Raw genomic sequence first — 18,586 nt, forward strand, 5'->3', positions numbered from 1 at the left:
CCTGGAGTAACGGGCACATTTGGCCTTGGAGCATGGAATGAAGCAGGGCAAAGGCTAATAGAGTTTTGCCAAGAGAATGCACTGGTCATAGCAAACACCCTCTTCCAACAACACAAAAGATGACTCTACACATGGGCATCACCAGATGGTCAACACCAAAATCAGATTGATTATGTTCTTTTCAGCCAAAGATGGAGAAGATCTATATAGTCAGCACAAACAAGACTGGGAGCTGACTGTGGCTCAGATCATGAACTCCTTATTGCCAAATTCAGATTTAAATTGAAGAAAGTTGGGAAAACCACTAGACCATTCAGGTATGACCTAAATCAAATCCCTTATGATTATACAGTGGAAGTGACAAATAGATTTAAGGGACTAGATCTGATAGACAGAGTGCCTGATGAACTATAGATAGAGGTTTGTGACACCATACAGGAGACAGGGATCAAGACCATCCCCAGGAAAAAGAAATGCAAAAAAGCAAAATGGCTGTCTGAGAAGGCCTTACAAATAGCTGTGAAAAGAAGAGAAGCGAAAGCCAAAGAAGAAAAGGAAAGATATACCCATTTGGATGCAGAGTTCCAAAGAAGAGCAAGGAGAGATAACAAAGCCTTTCTCAGAGATCAGTGCAAATAAATAGAGGCAAACAATAGAATGGGAAAGATTAGAGATATCTTGAAGAAAATTAGAGATACCAAGGGAACATTTCATGCAAAGATGGACTCAATAAAGGACAGAAATGGTATGGACATGACAGAAACAGAAGATATTAAGAAGAGGTGGCAAGAATACACAGAAGAACTGTACAAAAAAGATCTTCATGACCTAGTTAATCATGATGATATGATCACTCACACAGAGCCAGACATCCTGGAATGTGAAGTCGAGTGGGCCTTAGGAAGCATCACTAGGAACAAAGCTAGTGGAGGTGATGGAATTCCAGTTGACCTATTTCAAATTCTAAAAGATGATGCTGTGAAAGTGCTGCACTCAATATGCCAGCGAATTTGGAAAACTCAGCAATGGCCACAGGACTGGCAAAGGTCAGTCTTCATTCCAATCCCAAGAAAGGCAATGCCAAAGAATGCTCAAACTACCGCACAATTGCACTCATCTCACACGCTAGTAAAGTCATGCTCAAAATTCTCCAAGCCAGGCTTTAGCAATACGTGAACCGCGAACTTCCAGATGTTCAAGCAGGTTTTAGAAAAGGCAGAGGAACCAGAGATCAAATTGCCAACATCCGCTGGATCACTGAAAAAGCAAGAGAGTTCCAGAAAAAACATCTATTTCTGCTTCATTGATTATGCCAAAGCCTTTGACTGTGTGGATCACAATAAACAGTGGAAAATTCTGAAAGAGATTGGAATACCAAACCACCTGACATATGCAGGTCAGGAAGCAACAGTTAGAACTGGACATGGAACAACAAACTGGTTCCAAATAGGAAAAGGAGTGCATCAAGGCTGTATATTGTCACTCTACTTATTTAACTTATATGCAGAGTACATATGAGAAATTCTGGGCTGGATGAAGCACAAACTGGAATCAAGATTGCTGAGAGAAATATCAATAACCTCAGATATGCAGATGACACCACCCTCATGACAGAAAGTGAAGAACTAAAGAGACTCTTGATGAAAGTGAAAGAGGAGAGTGAAAAAGTTGGCTTAAAACTCAACATTCAGAAAACTAAGATCATGGCATCTGGTCCCATCACTTCATTGCAAATAGACGGGGAAACAGTGTAAACAGCGTCAGACTTTATTTTTTTGGGCTCTAAAATCACTGCAGATGGTGATTGCAGCCATGAAATTAAAAGACGCTTACTCCTTGGAAGGAAAGTTATGACCAACCTGGACAGCATATTAAAAAGCAGAGACATTACTTTGCCAATAAAGGTCCATCTAGTCAATGCTATGGTTTTTCCAGTGGTCATGTATGGATGTGAGAGTTGGACTACAAAGAAAGCTGAGCACCGAAGAATTGATGCTTTTGAACTGTGGTGTTGAAGAAGACTCTTGAGAGTCCCTTGGACTGCAAGGAGATCCAACTGGTCCATCTTAAAGGAGATCAGTCCTGGGTGTCCATTGGAAGGATTGATGCTGAAGCTGAAACTCCAAAACTTTGGCCGCCTGATGTGAAGAGCTGACTCATTTGAAAAGACCCTGATGCTGGGAAAGATTGAGGGCAGGAGGAGAAGGGGATGACAGAGGATGAAATGGTTGGATGGCATCACTGGCTCAATGGACATTAGTTTGGGTAGGCTCCAGGAGTTGGTGATGGACAGGGATGTCTGGCGTGCTGCAGCTCATTGAGTCGGAAAGAGTCGGACATGACAGCGATTAAACTGAACTGAACTGAATATGTAACTCAGCGATATTACACTAACTTCATACGTAAACTCCAAATACGTTCAAAGTAGAAAAGTAATATTTTTCCTAAGTTTCTAAATAAATTAAGCTGATTCTTTTCAAGCTCAAGTTTCTTCTTTTCTCTGACAAAGACAACTGTTTTGTTATTTTCAGTTCTCTCATGTTTCAGAAAGATATCCACAGTAGAAAAAAATACTATAAAATACCAAAAGCGAACGAATAGAAGCAGATATCTTTCAATACCAAAAATACACATTTCTCACCTAGATGCTTTTTCTTTGACATTCTTTGAAAGCCTTATTCAAATAAAATATTCGCCCAAAATTTGCAATTGTATAGTTCGTTTCAACTCTGTCATTGATATACATTTTAATAACCAGCTTCTTTGCATCTTTTGTTAGTTTTCCAATTGTTGGCAGGATGCATCCTGTTTCTACCAAAATGCATTTAACCTGGGCTTTCTTTGAAATGAATTACAAAATCTGATTATCCATAAACTATGGTTCCTTTACCCAAAGGAAACTGAATCAGATTTAAAACTCATGTTCTATGACTTTTCAATTATTATCTGCTCAAAAGAATACAGGATGAGAGTATCTGCCATTAAAGTTACCAAATTCAAATTTGCTTTTGAAATAATTTAGTGATTTTTAAAGAAAAAAATGCTGGAATATAATTCACCAAGTGTGAAAATTGACCGTTATAATGCTATGAGCTGTACTTCTGAAGTGAAATACATGACATCCTTTAAAAAATAGAATCTGAACAGTTACAGAATAGTCAAAGTAAGAAAGGGGCTCACCGGTTTGAGTGAAACCAAACTGACGCAGAATCTGGTGAGCGTCCAGCATGTTTGATTGTTTTGATTTAGACTGCTGTGAGGAGGCTGATGTCGAAGTGAATGAGAGATTTTTGTTGACCTGTAATAGGAAAGGCAAATCAGAAACGAAAGCGTAATTTCCTGGGTTACTGATGCAAACAGTGGATGAGAAATATTTGCTTACGATGCAAACCAGCGAACATGTCAAAAGGAGTGACAATGATTTATATGCTTAGTTTTTAAGAGTTTACAAAACTCTATAGTTTTTACAATCTGCCTTACTTTGAAAACGAGTTTGCTTATCATGGAACTTACTTTATTAGTAACTTAGAATGGTCTTAAAAGTTATGCCAAAAAAAAAAAATGCAAAAAATAAGTGACTCCTTGACTGCTTTTGAGAAAGAGTTTTAAAATGTTTCACATCCATATTTCCTTAGCATTTTTGAAAGAACAGGTACTTCCTTTTCAGATACTGTACAGAAAACACCTGTAATGTTCATGTTTACATGTATCACAGTGACACAGATAACACAGCTGCAACTTAACTTGCCAAGTGAAATAGTTTCTACGGTATCAAAAAATCTTATTCTTAAGACAGTTTTCAAAAAACAACTCAAATAATGAACAAGCAAAATTTCTATAAGTAAATACAATGTTCTATAGCACAAAAATTCTACTACAATTGTCCAAGTACAATGGTCTGTACTCAGAAATGAAATGAAATGAAATGAAATGCATGACAAGTGCAACATTGTAACTACATTGTAACATTGTAAGTGTATGAAAAATACACTTCACAGAAAAAGGTTTAAATGTTTAGTAAATTAGTAAATTCATCTTGCAATTCAGATAATTTCAGATAATTAATCTAGTCTTTCATTATTAATAAATCAATCATTATATCTCATTATTTTTATCACTTTCAAAAAGCATGATAAAAAGTGATCTAATTTTGAAAAAAATGGAAATGTTTAAATTTCTAATTTTCTGTAAAAAAGTAATCTATTAACAAACTGTTAAAAATGACAGTTTATGGTATGTAAATATTAGTATAGGAAAGTAGCTCCTTTCTCTCTCTTTTTTGAAATAATCAAAACTACACTGAGGACTTCCACTGTATTAGTATTTAAAAATTCCCTTTTAATGTTCTATACATAGAACAACAGTACTGGGTTGTGGTTACATGCCCTTTGTCTGACTCATTATTTACACAGCATTTGTAAATGCTTCTCTTCTTTCAAACAGTGACAGTAAATGGTATATCAGATTAAGTTTTTCTTTTGAAAGAAAGATAATTCTGTGAAAAAGTCAGTTAAGATCATATGCGAGTATAGCTCGAAGGTTCCTAAACTATTGTGGTATCATCTTATGAAAAATAGAAATATTTTCCAAAATAGTTATTAGATGGGGTCAAATATTACATCAATGCTAAGAAAAATTATCCAGCTAGGAAAATTCTATAAGAAGCCATTATTAAACACTGACCAAAATTAAAGTTGACTATTTACACTGATACAACACCTAAAGTAACAATGAAATCACCTCAGATCATGGAATTTCATTTTCCAACTTTAAATGGAGATAATAAAAATAGTAAATAAACTTCAAAGGAAGTGTGCTTGAAGACTAATAATAATGAATTGGTATTAAAACATATGAATTGAACTGAACCCTAAAGCACTAAATAACATTAATGAAATAGATTAAACAGAGTATGTTCACAAAGGGGACCCTAAAGTGCTATACAAATCAAGTGTTACATAAATATTAGTTATTATTATTAACATCACTACAAGCAAGGGTAATTAGAAATATGTAATCCAAAATTACTGCAGATGCTGATTGCAGTCATGAAATTAAAAGAAGCTTACTCCTTGGAAGGAAAGTTATGACCAACCTAGATAGTATATTAAAAAGCAGAGACATTACTTTGCCAACCAAGGTCCGTCTAGTCAAGGCTATGGTTTTTCCCGTGGTCATGTATGGATGTGAGAGTTGGACTGTGAAGAAAGCTGATCGCCGAAGAATTGATGCTTTTGAACTGTGGTGCTGGAGAAGACTCTTGAGAGTCCCTTGGACTGCAAGGAGATCCAACCAGTCCATTCTAGAGGAGATCAATCCTGGGTGTTCATTGGAAGGACTGATGCTAAAGCTGAAACTCCAATACTTTGGCCACCTCATGCGACGAGTTGACTCACTGGAAAAGACTCTGATGCTGGGAGGGATTGGGTGCAGGAGGAGATGGGGACGACAGAGAATGAGATGGCTGGATGGCATCACCGACTCGATGGAGGTGGGTTTGAGTGAACTCCGGGAGTTGGTGATGGACAGGGAAGCCTGGCGTGCTGTGATTCATCGGGTCGCAAGAGAGTCGGACACGACTGAGCGACTGAACTGACTGACTGACTGAATGCAGTAAGATGCTGCAGTAAATTTTTCAGAATGCTATGCTTTTATATGGAAGTACTATATACAAAATGACATATTTATCACTTAACTATTTAATTCACTTCTCTTTCTTAGAGTCATTTTTCAGTTTTACTTCTGTGTTCTTGAAAATTTTAATCCTACCTGTCAAACAAAGCATTTTGAAATCTGGTGCAAAAAAACAGGTGTATGCTGGACATGCACATGTGCACACACACACACAAATTTGCTTTTCAGGCTTCCTCTTCAGAAAATTACTTGTGCTAAAGCAAAAAATGAATTCCAAGAAAGCTCAAATAGGATACTTGATTGGCTCCACTCAAACTGAAAGACTTGCCACTTTTTCTAAGTAAAATGCTGTTTTAAAAAATCCAACTACGATGTACAATTATGGTTTTTCTAAGCATTTCTACACTTCTGCCCTCTCTTGACATATCTTTAGAGACTATTCAAATGTTCGTGAAGAGTGGCAACATAACAGGGAGGATAACTCAGTTTCTAAGGTATGAGATAATTGTTAATCACTATAATGATCTGAAATTAGAACTCAAAGTATTTTCAAAGTGAGCTTATACATATTCTAAAGGTAGAAAAATAATAACAACCATTATACAGAGTGAAGCAATATCTATTTTTGAAACATATGCTGTGGAAAAGAATTGCTTAATAATTTTTACAACAACAGAAAGGTTGGCTAAGATAGTCTACCCTACTACAATCTATCTTCGTTTTACAAAACACTTTTCTGCTTGCTTCATGCAAAAACCACAGTCTTCCAAAGTCAGTTTAATACCTCCATACTGTGGAAAATGAAAAGCATAAAAATTTAATAAAGTTCATAATGGAAGAAAAGAAAAAAACAACCAACTAGAACTGCCAAGTTAATCACAAAAACTGTTTTGCCTGCTTTTCAGGACATAAACAGTTTTGGATAAAATATGCAAATACTAATTCTCTAGGAGGAGTTAATTTTCATGTTAAAGAAGTCATTGCTCTAACCTCAAACTGAATGTACAAAGCTAAACAGGCTAGCAATAGTTTACCTTTTAGTGATTAAATTGTAAAACCACTGGGAGATATGTAACACTCATTTCCATATATTTCTACAAGTCTAATCCTTTTAGCTGACTTTATATGCTTTATTCACCTGAAGAATTGTTTTCAAAGTTTCAACTTGTGAAGACACTTCAAATTTGCTTTTAATGATAACAGAAAAGATATTAACACTGTTTATACACTCACGTTAACAAATGTGTCCCCCTTCTTCTGGACATCTATTTTTTTAAAACTAAATTTGAACAACAATGCAGATAACACTTTAATTTGAAGACACTTGTAAAACCAGCACCTAGGACATTTTTTGTTGCAAATTATATGTCTACTGTAAAAATTAAAATTCCAGTATTACAAAACAAGTTAAACAGAAAACTTGAGCCAAAGTGAGATTCAAGTTATCTGAAGTCAGTTATCCGAACACCTCATAAGTTCTAAAAGAGGCTTACATTTCTGTGATATCGAGGTTAGTAAAACCTAAGAAATGATTAGGCCGTGATGTCATAAAGAGAAATGCAACATGATCTCTCTAGGTCCTAGATACTGCCCTTATAAGTTGGGACAATGAAGTGAGGGATAGGGAAGAAACATTGTTACTGCTAAAGATAAATTTTTACAGTGGGGTAATGAGCTAGAAAATCTCTCCTCAAATTAGTTCACCCCTACAGTATGACTGTGGTGCTGGAGAAGACTCTTGAGAGTCCCTTGGACTGCAAGGAGATCCAACCAGTCCATTCTAAAGGAGATCAATCCTGGGTGTTCATTGGAAGGACTGATGCTGAAGCTGAAACTCCAATACTTTGGCCACCTCATGTGATGAGTTGACTCACTGGAAAAGATTGATGCTGGGAAAGGTTGGGGGCGGGAGGAGAAGGGGACGACAGAGAATGAGATGGCTAGATGGCATCACCGACTCTGTGGACATGAGTTTGAGTGAACTCCGGGAGTTGGTGATAGACAGGGAGGCCTGGCGTGCTGTGATTCATGGGGTCGCAGAGAGTCGGACATGACTGAGCAACTGAACTGACTGACTGACAGTATTAACTAAACCTGAATTCAAATGGGGATCAGTCATCACAACATTTTCTTTCATAATATTTAATCAAGACTTTTTGAGTATAAGGGCTGGTGGTTCAAAGAGTACTAATATATTCCCCTGTTTAAAGCTCAAAATTAAGATCTAGTACTGGTTCAAACCACTTACCCAGTAGTAATATGCCTCAGAGAAAGCCAATTAAGCTGATGCATACTTCAATACAAACCTTCACCTCCTTTCTCCCTTAGTATATTTCCTTACTCCAGAGAGAAAATTTGGTTCTGAATCCCCTGAAATCCTCACTTCCAAGAACATACTTCTTACACCTGTCCTCCTCTCTTTTCTTCCAGTGTCAGATAAACAGGTGAAAGAGAAATTTGCTCAGTCATGTCAAACTCTTTGTGAACCCATGGATTATATGGAAAAAAGAAGTCCATGGAATTCTCCAGGCCAGAATACTGGAGTGGGTAGTCTTTCCCTTCTCCAGGGGATCTTCCCAACCCAGGAATCAAACCAGGTCTCCTGCATTGCAGGTGGATTCTTTACCAACTGAGCTATCAGGGAAGCCCAGATAAAGAGGTACTCTTCCATTTAAAATTAATCCCCCAGCTGTTCCCTTGAAGATATCTTTGCATGCATGCTTAGACGTGTCTGATTTTGTGCAACCCTACGGACTGTAGCCTGCCAGTCTCCTCTGTCCATGGAATTCTCCAGGCAAGAATACTGGAGTGGGTTGCCATTTCCTTCTCCATGTGGCTATCCTTAATGCTCTTCCAAATTCTCTACTGACTCTTTGTCTATAGGCTATGAGTATTAATCTTTTCACTTTACTACAAAACAGAAAACAAGTAATTCTTACTGTGATTCCATAAATTTCCTTAACCTTCACTGAAAGTTAAAGTTCTTGAAAAACAGCCAATATCTGCTAGCTATATAGCTAAGCCATTCACTTTCAAGCAGCTACAACAAAGCTTGTATCTATCAGAACACTAAATCCGAAACCAAGGTCATCATGGACTTCAAATGATCAAATTTGGCAGGTTCACTCAGGCCTCTGAGATATCTGACACTGCCAATCACTCTCCTGTTTCTAGGAAACCATTTTCTGTTGGTGATCCTGCCACTGCTTCTCCATGTTGCTTGCTAGACCCACTGGGCTCTCTACTTCCCTCACTCCACACGTTTATCCCAGGCAAAGAAGTATGTTTTCATCGCTTCATCTGCCTTTTATGCTGACAATTTTTCCATCTAAAACTCTTCTGATCAGTAAGTTCAGAACCAAACTAACCTTTCCTATGCTGTTTACTTCCTCAGGGGAAGCTCTCATCACCCACTCTGCTGTTCCAGCCAGACAGATGGGCATTACCCTGGACAGCTTCCTCACACTCCACACAGAGTTGCTCATGTAGGCAGTCAGGTGCTCTGGCATCTGATTCCACTCCTTCTCCACCATCAGTGCTACCACTGCAACACTCTCCTGATTTGTTTTCCCATCTCTTGATTCCTCTTCTACACTGCTACCAGGGTGATTTTTCTAAAATGCTAATTTGATTGAGCAACACTTTTGTTTAAAACCCATCATCATCGACTGGATAAAATCCATACTTTTTAGTATGGCAAACAAAGCTTTCTATAACAACTACTAGCTTTCCAACCTTACTGCTCTATCTCCTACGTTCCAGCTGCAACAAACTGCACATAGCTCCCCAGACATTCCACATTGCTTCATGTCTCTGTGACTCAGTTCATGCTTTTCCTGTTTCCTGGAAGGTGCTTCCTTCCTGGGTCCATTTTCCTTTCTGATATTGACTCCTTCTCCAAGCCTAAGCTCAAGTGTTACATCAGGCACAAAAAGTCTTTCAGACTTTCCCATGAGAACTTATATCCTTCTCCTTTCAGTCACCTCAGTCTTGTCCGACTTCTTTGCAACCCCATGGACTGCAGCACACCAGGCTTCCCTGTCCATCACCAACTCCTGGAGCTTGATCAAACTCATGTCCATCGAGTCAGTGATGTCATCCAACCATCTCATCCTCTGTCATCCCCTTCTCCTCCCGCCTTCAATCTCTCCCAGCATCAGGGGCTTTTCCAATGAGTCAGTTCTTCCCATCAGGTGGCCAAAGTATTGGAGCTTCAGCATCAGTCCTTGCAATGAATATTCAGGACCGATTTCTTTTAGGATTGACTGCCTTGATCTCCCTGCAGTCCAGGGGACTCTCAAGAGTCTTTTCCAACACCACAGTTCAAAAGCGTCAATTCTTTGGAGCTCAGCTTTCTTTATAGTCCAACTCACATCCATACATGAGAACTGGAAAAACCATAGCTTTGACTAGACTGACCTTTGTTGGCCAGACGGACCTCCTTCTTTGTCTCCCCACTATTCCCGCATCTTCCAGTATCATGGCACTGGTAGTACTTTAGGATGCTTACATATTAAGTTATCATCCATGAGATTACAATCTCCTTGAGGGTAAGGGCGGGTTTTGTTTATATACATTTGTTCAGTAAATGGCTGGTATAACACTTACAAGAACTACACAGAAGTCAAACTCATTAATACATATGAAAGCAGTGCATGTTTTAAAACCTTACCCAAATTTAAGGTGGTATTTATATTCAAGGCTTCTCAAATGTAATTGACTTTTTGATGATAAGAGTTACAGAATAATGGGCTTAAAAGTAAGAAACTCAATGACCATATTTAAATCTAGAAACAGGGGTATGAAATAATAGAAAAATATATAGGTCTCTGGCCCTAGCTCTTGGCACACAACTCCCAAAACTGTTGTCATTTCTTAAGTGATAAGAGCACTTACGAGCACCTTTTGTTCTTCTATTTTATCTTTGACTCTGATTCCTGTAGTTGAAATTGCAAGTTAAAGTGTTAGTCACTCAGCTGTGTCTGACTCTTTGAAACTGCACGGACTGTAACCTCCCACCATGAAATTCTCCAGGCAAGAATACTGGAGTGGAGAAATAAACCCATGCACTATGGGTACCTTATTCTTGACAAAGGAGGCAAGAATATTAAATGGGGTTAAGGCAGCCTCTTCAATAAATGGTGCTGGGAAAACTGGACAGATACATGGAAAAGAGTGTTAGAACACTTCCTAACACATACACAAAAATAAACTCAAAAGGGATTAAAGACCTACATGTAAGACCAAAAACTATAAAACTCTTATAGGATAGGCAGGACTCTCGATGACATACATCAAAGCAAGATCCACTATGACCCATCTCCTAGACGTAACGGAAATAAAAACAAAAGTAAACAAGTGGGACACGACTAAACTTAAAAGCTTTTGCACAGCAAAGGAAACTATAAGCAAAGTTTAAAGACAACCCTCAGAATGGGAGAAAATAACAGCAAATGAAACAACTGACAAAGGATTCATTTCTAAAATATACAAGCAGCTCATACAACTCAATGCTAGAAAAACAAACAACCCAAACAAAAAGTGGGGAAAAGACCTAAACAGACATTTCTTAAAAAAGAAAAAAAAATACAGATGGCTAACAAACACATGAAAAGATCCTCAACATCGCTCATTATTAGAGAAATGCAAATCAAAACCACAATGAGATATCACCTCACACAGGTCAGAATGGCTATCATCAAAAAGTCCACAAACAATAAACTCTGGAGAGGGTGTGGAGAAAAGGGAACACTCTCGCACTGTTGGTGGGAATGTAAATTGATACAGCCATTATGGAAGATGGTATGGAGATTCCTTAAAAAACTAGAAATAAAACCACCATATGACCCAGCATGAAACAACAGACTGGTTCCAAATAGGAAAAGGAGTACGTCAAGGCTGTATATTGTCACCCTGCTTATTTAACTTATATTCAGAGTACATAATGAAAAACGCTGGGCTAGATGAAGCACAAGCTGGAATCAAGATTACCAGGAGAAATAATAACCTCAGATATGCAGATGACACCACCCTTATGGCAGAAAGTGAAGAAGAACTAAAGAACCTCTTGATGAAAGTGAGAGAAGAAAGTGAAAAAGTTGGCTTAAAACTCAACATTCAGAAAACTAAGATCATGGCATCCAGTCCCATCACTTCATTGCAAATAGATGGGGAAACAGTGGAAACAGTGGCTGACTTTATTTTTTGGGGCTCCAAAATCACTGCAGATGGTGACTGCAGCCATGTAATTAAAAGACACTTACTCCTTGGAAGAAAAGTTATGTCCAGCCTAGACAGTATATTAAAAAGCAGAGACATTACTTTGCCAACAAAGGTTCTTCTAGTCAAGGCTATGGTTTTTCCAGTAGTCATGTATGGATGTGAGAGTTGGACTATAAAGAAAGCTGAGCACCAAAGAATTGATGCTTTTAAACTGTGGTGTTGAAGAAGAGTCTTAAGAGTCCCTTGGACTGCAAGGACATCCAACCAGTCCATCCTAAAGGAAATCAGTCCTGAATATTCATTGGAAGGACTGATGTTGAAGCTGAATCTCCAATACTTTGGCCACCTGATATGAAGAACTGACTCCCTGGAAAAGACCCTAATGCTGGGAAAGATTGAGGGCAGGAGGAGAAGGGGATGACAGAGGATGAGATGGCTGGATGGCATCATCGACTCAATGGACATGAGTTTGGGTAATCTCTGGGATTTGGTGATGAACAGGGAGGCCTGGTGTGCTATAGTCTATGGGGTCGCCAAAAGTTGGACACAATTGAGCAACTGAACTGAACTGAACTGATGACCCAGAAATCCCACTCCTAGGCATATACCCTGGAGAAACCAGGGTTGAAAAGGACACATGTACCCCATTGTTCACTGCAGCACTATTTATAATAGCTAGAACATGGAAGCAATATAGATGTCCATTGACAGATGAATGGATAAAGAAGTTGTGGTACATATACACAATGGAATATTCAGTTAAGTTCAGTTCAGTTCAGTCGCTCAGTCGTGTCCGACTCTCCGCGACCCCATGAATCACAGCACGCCAGGCCTCCCTGTCTATCACCAACTCCCGGAGTTCACACAAACTCATGTCCACAGAGTCGATGATGCCATCCAGCCATCTCACTCTCGGTTGTCCCCTTCTCCTCCCGACCCCAATCTTTCCCAGCATCAGAGTCTTTTCCAGCGAGTCAACTCATCGCATGAGGTGGCCAAAGTATTGAAGTTTCAGCTTCAGCCCCTCCAATGAACACCCAGGATCGATCTCCCTTAGAATGGACTGGTTGGATCTCCTTGCGGTACAAGGGACTCTCAAGAGTCTTCTCCAACACCACAGTTCAAAAGCATCAATTCTTCGGCGATCAGCTTTCTTCACAGTCCAACTCTCACATCCATACATGACCACGGGAAAAACCATAGCCTTGACTAGACGAACCTTGGTTGGCAAAGTAATGTCTCTGCTTTTTAATATGCTATCTAGGTTGGTCATAACTTTCCTTCCAAGGAGTAAGCATCTTTTAATTTCATGGCTACAATCAGCATCCGCAATGATTTTGGAGCCCCAAAAAATAAAGTCTGACACTGTTTCCACTGTTTCCCCATCTATTTCCCATGAAGTGATGGGACCAGATGCCATGATCTTCGTTTTCTGAATGTTGAGCTTCAAGCCAACCTTTTCACTCTCCTCTTTCACTTTCATCAAGAGGCTTTTGAGCTCCTCTTCACTTTCTGCCATAAGGGTGGTGTTATCTGCATATCTGAGGTTATTGATATTTCTCCCAGCAATCTTGATTCCAGCTTGTGCTTCTTCCAGCCCAGTGTTACTCATGATGTACTTTGCATATAAGTTAAATGAGCAGGGTGACAATATACAACCTTGATGTACTCCTTTCCCTATTTGGAACCAGTCTGTTGTTCCATGTCCAGTTCTAACTGTTGCTTCCTGACCTGCATACAGGTTTCTCAAGAGGCAGGTCAGGTGGTCTGGTATTCCCATCTCTTTCAGAATTTTCCACAGTTTATGGTGATCCACACAGTCAAAGGCTTTGGCATAGTCAATGAAGCAGAAATAGATGTTTTTCTGGAACTCTCTCGCTTTCTCCATGATCCAGCGGATGTTGACAATTTGATCTCTGGTGCCTCTGCCTTTTCTAAAACCTGCTTGAACATCTGGAAGTTCACGGTTCACATATTGCTGAAGCCTGGCTTGGAGAATTTTGAGCATGACTTTACTAGCGTGTGAGATGAGTGCAATTGTGCGGTAGTTTGAGCATTCTTTGGCATTGCCTTTCTTTGGGATTGGAATGAAGACTGACCTTTTCCAGTCCTGTGGCCATTGCTGAGTTTTCCAAATTCGCTGGCATATTGAGTGCAGCACTTTCACAGCATCATCTTTCAGGATTTGAAATAGCTCAACTGGAATTCCATCACCTCCACTAGCTTTGGTCTCATTACTTCATGGCAAATAAATGGGGAAATGATGGACACTGTGCAGACTTTATTTTCTTGGGCTCCTAAATCACTGCAGATGGTGACCACAGCCATGAAATTAAAATACGCTTGCTCCTTGGAAGAAAAGCTAGGGCCAACCTAGACAGCACATTAAAAAGAAGAGACATTATTTTGCCGACAAAAGACCGTCTAGTCAAAGCTATGGTTTTCCCAGTAGTCATGTATGGATGTGAGAGTTGGACTATAAAGAAGGCTGAGCTCCAAAGAATTGATGCTTTTGAACTGTGGTATTTGAGAAGACTCTTGAGAGACCCTTGGACTGCAAGGAGATCAAAGCAGTCAATCCTAAAGGAAATCAGTCCTGAATATTCATTGGAAGGACTGATGATGAAGCTGAAGCTCCAATACTTTGGCCACCTGATGAGAAGTATTGACTCACTGGAAAAGCCCCTGATGCTGGGAATGATTGAAGACAGGAGGAGAAGGGGAATGACAGAGGATGAGATGGTTGGATGGCATCACCAACTTGATGGACACGAGTTTGAGCACGTTCCAGGAGTTGGTGATGGACAGGGAGGCCTGTATGCTGCAGTCCATGGGATCGCAAAGAGTCGGACATGACTGAACAAATGAACTGAACTGAACTGATGCTATTTCTAGGTAGACAGTGTCAGAGCTGAGTTAAACTGCAGAACACCCAGCTGGTGTCCCAGAGATTGCTTGGTGAAGGAAATCCTGCCACCACCCCCGTGCCCCCATTCTGGTGTCAAAGTGTCGCAGTGCAATAGGAATATGAGAATAAGAGAGACAGGAGGAAAACTGGTTTTTCCTAAGACAAGGATTTTTCTTGTTTTCTAAGATATCCAGTAATGAAATTCCATAATTTCTTTTTATGGCTGCTTGTAGCCTGCACTACTCCTACAGTTAAGCCAGTCTTCCAAATACTGTCAAAATACTGTTTTTAAAGGAGATTTTAAAAGTTGTTTTCTTTGGATTCTCTGTTTCTTTTAAAAGCCTTGTTATATTTCAATGAATATGTTCCATGATATATTAAAATATAGATCATTCCTTCACCTTTATAGCAATCCTTAAAAAATCTTAGCTTGGTTGCATTTTTATTTATATAGTAGCAGAGCAGGAAGAAAGAGTTAGAACTGGACATGGAACAACAGACTGGTTCCAAATAGGAAAAGGAACACGTCAAGGCTGTATATTTTCACCCTGCTTATTTAACTTATATGCAGAGTACATCATGAGAAATGCTCGGCTGAATGAAGCACAAGCTGGACTCAAGATAGCCAGGAGAAGTATCAATAACCTCAGATATGCAGATGACACCACCCTTATGGCAGAAAGTGAAGAAGAACTAAAGAGCCTCTTGATGAAAGTGAAAGAGGAGAGTGAAAAAGTTGGCTTAAAGTTCAACATTCAGAAAACTAAGATCATGGCATCCAGTCTCATTACTGCATGGCAAATAGATGGGGAAACAGTGGAACAGTGGCAGACTTTATTTTGGGGGGCTCCAAAATCACTGCAGATGGTGACTGCAGCCATGAAATTAAAAGACGCTTACTCCTTGGAAGAAAAGTTATGACCAAATTAGATAGCATATTAAAAAGCAGAGACATTACTTTGCCAACAAAAGTCCATCTAGTTAAGGCTATGGGTTTTCCAGTAGTCATGTACGGATGTGAGAGTTGGACCGTAAAGAAAGTTGAGCACCGAAGAATTGATGCTTTTGAACTGTGGTGTTGAAGAAGACTCTTGAGAGTCCCTTGGACTGCAAAGAGATCCAACTAGTTCATCCTAAAGGAGATCAGTCCTGAGTGTTCATTGGAAGGACTGATGTCGAAGCTGAAACTCCAATACTTTGGCCACCTGATGCGAAGAACTGACTCATTGGAAAAGACCCTGATGCTGGGAAAGATTGAAGGTGGGAGGAGAAGGGGATAACAGAGGATAAGATGGTTGGATGGCATCGCTGACTCGATGGACATGAATTTCAGTAGGCTCTGGGAGTTGGTGATGGACAGGGAGGCCTGGTGTGCTGCAGTCCGTGGGGTCGCGAAGAGTCAGACATGACTGAGCGACTGAACTGAACTGAGTATAGATGACATTAATAATTGAAAAAAAAGATAAAAGTCCTCTGGGTTCAAGAAGCTTATAGAGAAGTAGGGAAATTCGGACACGTAGATTAGAGCTGGAAACAATACCATATAAAATCTAAAAAAACAGAAGGAAGAGAGGAGAGGGAGATGAGGGGAATGTAAGAACAGAATTGCTCCTCCCTGAGGAGATTCACACTTTAATTCTGGAGAATACAGGCAAAATTAATTATAATTTAAGGCAGAATAAACTCAATTAAATAACATGCCAAGTATGAATCAATATGTCTGGGAACATGAGAAAACCGATTAATCCCATTTGTGAGGAATCATACCAAGCTTAATGGAAGAGAGTCCTCCAGGCAATACCATTTCTGATATGCTTCCACCCATCTCTAAACAAAGGGAAGAGCAAGGAAATTTTGAAATAATAAGTTTATGTGAGAGCAGTGGAAGACTTCTAATATCAATTACTGTCTAGGAAGTAATGAGATGAGAACTCCTTTTATCTGCCCATCATCAAATCTTTATCTGAGCATCTACCCATAGTATCTACCTACGTGCCTATCAAAGAGGATGAACACTCACTTCTCTTAAAGGCCAGTTTCTCCACTGGCATTCAGAATTTGATTCCCTCTCATTTCTTCAAGGACTTGAGTCCGGCAATAAGTACCTCCGTGGGATGTTATCAATTTCTCCATCACCACTGAATTATTCCCAGCAGCAAATGAACATACTTTAATATTGTCCATCTAATGTTCTCATCCAGTTGCTGCTTCTCTGCTCCTCAGTTAAAATTTCTTAAAAGAAGGGTTGACACAGTCTCTGCTTTATCGACTCCCATTCTGTCTTCAACCCACTTCAACTGAGCTTTTCTCTCAGCCACTCACTGAAACAGCACTCATCTAGGAAACCAAAGGACATCATCCTGCCAATTTTCTGTCCTCGTTTTACTCATTCGCTCCATATGTGACTGCTTATCACTCCTCTTTCTTAAAATACTTCCTGTGAGATTTCCTGACATACTCTCTTCAGGGTCTCAGGTACTTAGCTATACTCCCTCTCCAGGTGATCGTACCAAATCTGACAGTTTAGAACAAATACAGCTTTTACCCTGAGCTCTCCCCAGAGCTCAAGACTCAAATATCCAGTTGCCTTCTTCTCAGCTACATTCACATGGAAAACTCCATTCCCATAGCCTTCATCTTATTAAAAAGCTCTACCAGCATCTACACAGTGGCTTAAAGCAGCAACACAGAAGTGATTTCTAATTTCTCGTTCTCTCACACTACATCTAAACCATCACCACATTGTGCTGAATCTACTTCTAAAATATATCCCAAATCTGTCCACTGCTTGCATTCCCATTATTACAACTCTTAAACTAGTTCAAGGATTAGACTGAAGTGGCTTTAATACCAGGTGGGCTATGATCACATAAGCAAACCAAAATCTAAGCCTGTAAACACTTCAAGGTTTCAACACTGAAATCCGAGGACAACTAATCCCAATAGCCAACTAGGCTTTAAAATATAGCCAATCAGTAACTTCCTTGTGTTGCTTCTGCCTTTTCTCTCGAGGAGTCTTTCCCCAGCTCCTGCTGGTGAAAAGCTTCTAAATGATCCTAGGCTTGGCCCTAACCAATTTGAATCGATTTTTGCTCAAAGAAAACCCTCCTAAAATGTTTAATATGTCTCGGTTTATCTTGTAACACCATCCTAGTATAGGCCACAATCTCCTCTTCCTTGAACTAAAGACTATTACTCGCCTTTTAAAGTCCATTCTCACATTCTTTCCAGCTTAACATCTCAGTCACTTGTTTCTCTAATTAAATTAATATCCTAAACTCCTTACTGAAGGATAGTAGAATATGCCACCCAAAAATGTGACTCTTTGGCACAGGGATTACTTTGAGAAACTATAAACACAGGCATTCTGAACACAGAGTGGAAGCTATCTTTTGTAAGAGAAACAGACATTAGAATGGGGGTCTATACCAGGAAAAGAGCCATCTATCATTAGGGACAACTTTTTTACCTGAGAGACTTACGTCTACCAACCAGCTCCTCCTCTTACCGTCCCTTGAGTTGCCTTCTGCCCCAGAAGCGTCAGACTCCTCAATCCCTTTTCTAGGCTCAGGATGGTATATAAGTCCCAGCTACCTGGCAGTCTTTGGCATCCCACATCTTTGTGGGGCTCACATATGTATGAAACTAAAATTGCATTTTTTCTCCTGTTAATCTGTCTATGCCAATTTAATCCTTAGACCAGTCACAGAATCTATAAGGGCAGAAGGTAAACCTTTTCCTCCTCTACATTACCAAGCTTACAAGACCATTTATAAGGCAGGCCTGATCTCCTGAGCTTCTCCACAACTTGTCATGAAACAC

General features: G+C 39.5%; 1 protein-coding gene across 11 annotated transcripts in view; it reads right to left on the reverse strand.

The window, feature by feature from the left end:
• The window catches only part of AHI1 (Abelson helper integration site 1), a 228,815-nt gene that overhangs the window by 117,177 nt on the left and 93,052 nt on the right, over window positions 1–18,586 (reverse strand). For all 11 annotated transcript variants that reach the window (XR_016038442.1, XR_016038443.1, XR_016038441.1 and 8 more), the window contains exon 21: window positions 3,181–3,298. Coding sequence is in view for 7 of the 11 variants with exons in the window: in XM_088840772.1 (XP_088696898.1) it covers window positions 3,181–3,298 (118 nt within the window). In the remaining 4 variants the exon portion in view is untranslated. The remainder of the gene's footprint in view (window positions 1–3,180; window positions 3,299–18,586) is intronic.

Source organism: Moschus berezovskii, chromosome 10 (assembly GCF_049115385.1).
Source record: "Moschus berezovskii isolate FMDL1 chromosome 10, NW_MosBer_1.0, whole genome shotgun sequence".
NCBI lineage: Eukaryota > Metazoa > Chordata > Mammalia > Artiodactyla > Moschidae > Moschus > Moschus berezovskii.